General features: G+C 41.4%; 1 protein-coding gene across 4 annotated transcripts in view; it reads left to right on the forward strand.

Annotated features, from left to right (window-relative positions):
* Positions 1-6892, forward strand: part of Ttc27 (tetratricopeptide repeat domain 27) — a 144053-nt gene that overhangs the window by 54041 nt on the left and 83120 nt on the right. For all 4 annotated transcript variants that reach the window (XM_021186245.1, XM_021186246.2, XM_021186243.2 and 1 more), the window contains exons 11-12: positions 3049-3144; positions 6245-6367. In XM_021186245.1, the coding sequence (XP_021041904.1) occupies positions 3049-3144; positions 6245-6367 (219 nt within the window). The remainder of the gene's footprint in view (positions 1-3048; positions 3145-6244; positions 6368-6892) is intronic.

A 6892-nucleotide genomic window follows, 5' to 3' on the forward strand; every position in this document is an offset into this window, starting at 1 on the left:
AGCTAGGGCCCTTGCCTCAGAGATGCCACACCCACCCCGTGTAATACCACCAGCTGGAGATTTAAGTGTGCAAACTCATGAGCTGTTGGAGGATATTTCACCTCAAACAATGGCAGGATTTGTTAGGATATATTAGTAAATTAGCAAATCAAAAAAAGTACTCGGAACTCAGTGGAGGGACTAGCACTTGTGCCTCCACCCTTTTTGTCTGTTAGCTTAATGTTCTTAGTTTTAGTGGTAGCTAAATGCTACTCAGCCGATTGTCAGGCTTACGAGAGCAAGAAGTCTATTCTGTGCAGGAAGAAGGTACTCGGGTGCCAGATGAGTCTTTATTACAAGTGGGGCCAGTTCAGCTCTTACAGGGAACGCACACGAGTGGTTCTCAGCCTGTGCAGCGGTGACATGTCAGGACTTTACATTCATAACAGCAGCAGCATTACAAATAATTTTATGGTTGGGTCACCACAACATGAGGAACTGCATTAAAGGGTCTCAGCATCAGGAAGGTTGAGGAGCCCTGTGTAGACGTTTGACTCTATTCTATTTGGTGGTCTTTGCTGCTTCAGAGAGCATCAAGTCCATCAGACACAGATGCCCATCCAGAAGTATCTGAATGCACAAAGCATTGATTATTAATAAACCATGAGCTGCTTACCGAGTAGTTCATGGTACCTCATCATATCATCAAACAGCATGGATTTTGTTGTAACTGGTAACTTGTATATGCTACGTTTAGATTTAAGGTTTATTAAGTTAAAAACTATTTTTTTTTCCTTTTTGAAAAAGTGGTATGTTGGTTTAAAAAAAAAACCAAACCCTTTCTTTTGACATGAAGGAATTCAGTGATCTTTATTTATGTATTGTGGCCATATGTCTTCAGCCGGAAGTCGTACTTCTTTACTCTCCTTCCCTTCCTCCCTCCCTCCCTCCCTCCCTCTGCCCCTCAGTGAAACGGCCTGGGTAGAGGCAAGCAACCCTTTTGCTATTAAGTTTCTATGAAGCAAGGCCAGGAGGCTTTGTCCAAGATATTTGAGGAGTGTGCTTATGTCTCAATTTGTTCTGACTGACTGTGATTGAAGAGAATCTAGGGCTGTCCAAGACGTGATGTGAATTACTGCATTTGTTCTGACACGTGAACTCATTCTGTGAGACATGGAACTAACGAGTGGATGTCCTCCCTAGCACGCTGCAGAGAGCCACGGTTTCAAAGTTGTGGTGCCTGTGCCATACCTTCCTGTTCTCGTTATCTCTAATGAAATACCTCACAAAGGCAGCTCTCCAGGTTTCAGAGATGTTAGTTCATTGTGGCAGGGAAGGTGTAGTGAGAACAACTCAGACTGTGTTGGTGGGAGCTTCAGGGAGCATGGCTATTGTCATTGGCCAGCCAAGAAGCAGAGAGCCCTAAGATCAGAATTAAAGGCAGATAGACCTTTCAAGAAGTTGCTCCCATTGTGCTGCCTGCTAGCACTCTTGGCCCAAAGGTTCTGCAACCTCTCCATACTGTACACCACAGCTGGGGACCAAATGCTCAAACGCATCAGCCTTAGGGGGACATTTCATATCAAATCACGGCAGGATTTTGTCAGGATGCTTTAGATTCCTGTCCTTATCTTCCTTCTGAGGAGGTTCATTATTGATTCTCAAATTTATTTTTAAATTTTAAATTTAATTTTGTAAAAATTGCAACAACTTGAAAGAAGACACAGGTATAATACAGCAATACTTCCATATGCTAATGTGAGCCATCGTTGTTGCATGGTGCTCTGCCGTCTTCAAACAGCTTTGTGTGTTAGAGTCAGAAAGTTAAGAAAGGTATGTTAAGCCCAGTATGGTGACACATGCCTTTAGTCCTGTTACTAAGAGACAGAGGCAGGTGGCAGGTGGATCTATATGACTTCAAGGCCAGTCTGGTCTATAGAGCAAGCTCTAGAAAAGCCAGGGCTACACAGAGAAACCCTGCCCTCCCCCCCCCCCAATAAAAAAAGAAAGAAAGAAAAAAAAAGACATTACCAATAACTTGATCGTTGCGGGAAAAAAAATCACAGTAATTCACATTTGAAAGTCTGATACCAAGAGTGGAGGAGTTGCTCATGCCTTTAATCCCAGCACTCAGGAGGTAGAGACAGAAGGATGTTTGAGGTCCAGGACAGTCAGGGCTATACAGAGAAACCCCATCTTGAGGTCTTCCCCTAACCCCCAAAAGAAAGTCTGATACTAGAAAAAGCCTGTAGAGTACAAACCTAATGAAGACTGTGGTCATGGAGCTGCTGTCCATGTGTCTAGGATTCAAACTATGTGTGTATTCAAGGCGACATTTTGTGTGTGAACTTTGGATGGCCAGGCACTTGATTACTTTCTGTACCGTGCCAGCTTTTGACTCTGCACTTGGCCTGGGTTCCTGCTTTCAAAGAGCCATCGTGGTCATCTCATCTGCTGCTTGCTGCAGTCTGTGGGAGCTGCTTTTCATTACCAGGTTGGGAATTTCAGGACATGTAGGAATTCCTCAGTTACACAGCTTGCAGCTGCCCCATTGCACCGTACGGATGGTCTTGCGTGAGTGGATGCCCACCCTTACATCTCTTGCTGAAGAATGAGAAAATACTTGTTTGTAATTGGATAGACCTGCCTTTCCTCATTACTTAATTCCCGAGGGGGGAAAAACCCGGATTGTTCATATAGTCACTCTGTCATTGATGCAGGAGAGTGACATTGTCAAAATGTCATTATGTTGGAGATAAATACAGTAGAGGACAATTTTCTTAGAGAAAATGAAAATTTTTTAGTAATAATGCTAGTTCTTTGAAAGAGTTATTATAAGAAATTTTAGTTAAAAATTTTCCTGGTACTATTTAAATGTCCATATTTATAGATGTATTGATTAAATTTCAAGTTTTTAAAATACTTAAAAGAAACTTCATACATCTCTAACCTTAACAAAATGACTTAAATTCTTTGTTATTTATATGTGCATTTGAGTAACTTCATAATAAGAACTTGTTTACATTAAAAATTATGCATACAGATTATGATTATTATATATATTCTTAGGCTCTTGCAGACCAATTTGAAGATAAAACCACATCTGTACTGGAACGTCTGAAGATTTTCTATTGTTGTCAAGTACCCCCTCACTGGGCTGTTCAGGTACTTCTGTTTGTCTTTGATAGGAAAAATAACCTAAGTTAGAAAAGAAAATACATCAGAAAGGGATGACTTAAATGTATTTTTGAATTTTAAAAGTTTTTCAGTGAAATTAATAAAAGCAGTAGCTATCCAGAGGGAGAGAATGGGAGGAAGGAGGGAGAGAGAGTGTTAGTAGCTAGGGGGCGGGGCGCGGAGTTAGCTAAGGAGAGAGAGAGAGAGAGAGAGCGAGAGAGAGAGAGAGAGAGAGAGAGAGAGAGAGAGAGAGCTAAGGAAAAAGTATTAGCTAGGGAAAGAGGAAGAGAGAGTTAGCTAAGGAAAGAGAGGAATGTTAGCTTAGGAGTGTGATAGCTAAGGTAAGAGGGTGTGTTAGCTAAGATGAGAGAGTGTGTTAGCTAAGGAGAGAGAGAGAGAGAGAGAGAGAGAGAGCACTCAGGAAAGAGAGAGAGTATTAGCTAAGGAGAGAGAGAAAGTGCATTAACTAAAAAAAGAATGGCTTTGACCTCTCAGGAGATTTGTTTGCCTGCTTTTATTATTTCCAAAAGGACATTTTACATTAGCTTTTTAAAGAGTTACTTTTATTTTTTTATTATGTATGAGTGTGTGAGTGTATGTCTGTGGTTGTATAAGTATGAGAATATGAGTTTAAGTTTGTGAGTGATTGTGTGTATGTGTGTACATGCTCTGTGTGTGCAGGTGACCATGGTGGACAGAAGATAGTGTCCTGGAACTGGAGTTGCAAGTGGTTGTGAGCCATTGACATGAGTCAGAGAACTGAACTTGGAAGTATTCGTAATTGCAGAACTATCTCTTGAGCCCTGACATTTTATATTTAAATATCTTTAGGGACTTTATTCCAAACAATAAAACTTTGAGCTTTTTAATGAAGTTGTTTCCCAAAAAAAAAAAAAAAAAAAAAAAAAAACCAAACCAAAACTAAAAACCAAAACAAAACCAAAGCATTTATTTGGCCCTTTATGTTTTGAGATATGCCTGACTGTTTTTCTCCTCCCAGGGAGCAAGGGTAGCTCCTTAAGTCACACTGAGCTGGTGCGTGGCCCTTCTTCCCATGCTCCTCCTGGATTCTAGATATGCTCCCCATAAAACTGAGCCCCAGAGCAGTGATCTTTGTACATGAACTGGCTCCCAGTGTCTTGATATTTAGTATACTTTACGTTTTCTTACCCTCTCCCCAACCCCCTACACACATATTTAAGACTGAGTCTTACTATGTAGCCCTGCAATCCTGAAACTCACAGAGTTCTGCCTGCCTTCCAAGCACTGGGATTAATGGCACACTTAGCAGGATGCATACATGTTGTACTGCAGTTTCCACATTACCTTATTTTATCACACCAATTTTATAAATTGTTCTAGATTTTATAGATGAGGCACTGTGGTACAGAAGAAATAATGTTAGTCAGAGGTTTCTCCATGATTTAGTGACTTGCCATTTTAACCAGCTTCCTGACCTATCACTTGTGTATTATAGACACAGGTAGACCTGTAGAATTTGAAAAGCTGCCTACTGTCCAGTGGCCCAGAAGTCTTGTTATGAGAATATTTAGAGGACTTAGAATCTTAAACTAGGCTAATTCCTTATTACACTTTGGAAGCCACCTTCTATATTGAACAAAACACAGGTAGTAAAACGTTCTGCCCTAACTCTGAGGAGCAGCTTCTTCATCCAGGAGGCGGGAACAGCTGAAACCTTTGGTGCACAAGAGCCCAGTCTGTGCCATTAATGAAGTGTTTGTCCTGTGTGGTTTGTGGTTGGTCAGCAGTTGAGATTCTGAGCTGTTGCTATAAGAAAACATGTCTGTTGGATGTGTAGCTTCCGCTCTTTGGTTGTGAGCCTGAGCCCTCACTCCAGCTTTGTAGCTGTTTCTGTAGACCATTAGGAAACCCGAATGCTGTCAGCATAGAATTTAGATGATTGTCTCCTTAGGAAGGAAGCTGTGGTTTTAGAGTCCTTAGGCAGTTGAGGAAATGTAGGTCCTTTTCCATTAAATTAAGTAGCCCTTTTCTGCTTTCATCTTAGTAGCTAGCTATATCTTTGTATATTATTTGAAAGATAAGTGCCAAAAACAAAGCCTTTACCACTGGCCAACCACATACCATCCTGAGTTTCTTCACGTTTGAATTAAACATACTCAAGTACTTCCTGCATGAGCAGCAAATTGTGTCGCTGCTCCTGTAACCTGTATCTTATTCAAGGCTGTGGAGTTGCCAAATGCTCCTATATTTTGTGGTACACAGAAATACTGTTAAGCCCTGTCCGCTTTTCTTTTTGAGACAAAGTCTCAATATATATCCCTGGCTATCCTGGAACTCAATATATAGACCAGGTGGGCCTTCAACACACAGAGATCCACCTGTGTCTGCCTCCCAGTATTGAGATTAAATATGTAAGCCTCATGCCTAAGCTGCCATTAGCTTCTTAATTCTTGACTGTGACAAAGAGCAGTAAAGAGATCTTCAACAGAGAAAGCAACACAGTGCTCACTTACTCACTGGCACCATCTCCTTTATGTCACCTAATATGTGGTCCATGCCCGTAGGAGGGCCACTTAAAACACAGTCTGTTCATTGTTGAATTTTACTGGCCCTAGCCTAACCTGCTTATTGTGATCTCTCGGGAACGGTGACCTTAAGTGACTCGATCGCTAGAATGTGTCTAGAATAAGCAGGAGTGCTGGAGACAGCCAGAGATGTCCTCATGCTAGGCAGAGAGCTTTATGCTGTCTGTGTTGCTCCTGTGGAGCTTCAAACCCTGATTTATGGGACATGACCTCCATAAATCAGAGGTTCTCATGGACAGAATCTTTAGACAAGAAGGAAATAATTGATGTGGTTTTCTGAGTTCTGGGTCTGAGTATTTTGATCAGTTTCTGTTTTGTTTTTAGTATTTCATCCCCTGTAAAAAAGCTTACTGAAGCAATAGACGTGGTTCTCACAAATTCCTAGATAGTAGAGGTTGAGTTCCATAGGAGATTAACATACTACAGTACATGGCCCTTTAAAAGGCAGGTTGTAGATGCTGGAAGGTAAAAGGGATTTGCTTCACTGCAAGAAATGTGATGATTCGCTCCTGTTTTTCCAGCGCCAGCTCGCAGGTTTGCTGTTTGAGTTGGGATGCACCTCCTCAGCCCTGCAGATATTTGAGAAGCTGGAGATGTGGGAGGATGTGGTCATCTGCCACGAGAGGGCTGGGCGGCACGGGAAGGTAGGTGACTGACGGCCATGCCTGTGGTGGTGAGCGCCTGTTGCTCTTTAGAAAGACCCTTCTCATAACATCTGCTTACATTCCTTGTTTGACTTCAGACTTTTTAGTGTTTTCTCTGATTTATGTTGCACAACATATTTTCTGTGTTCATAAAAGCAGCCTGGAGTTGCTATGATATTTGGCATTTAAGAAAGAATAATAAAAACTTTGAAGGCACTGCACATTTTGATTAGTTTTCCTATTGTTTCTTCTATAGCACAGCTTTGAAGTAAAATATGAGTAATTTATTTTAATTATCTTTGGGGTACCTGGTGATCAGAGGTGTAGACATGAGAGAGACTGTAGTGGCTGTTCTTGGTTGTCAACTTGACTATATTTGGAATGAACTACAATCCAGAATTGGAAGGCTCACCAGTGACCCTTATCTGGAGGCTTGGAGATCCTTATCTGGATCTTGGTATGGAGATCTTGAGACATAGTGGCTATGGATTCCAGAAGATTAAATCTCCGAGTTTAAGGAGATTT

This window comes from Mus caroli, chromosome 17 (genome assembly GCF_900094665.2).
Source record: "Mus caroli chromosome 17, CAROLI_EIJ_v1.1, whole genome shotgun sequence".
NCBI lineage: Eukaryota > Metazoa > Chordata > Mammalia > Rodentia > Muridae > Mus > Mus caroli.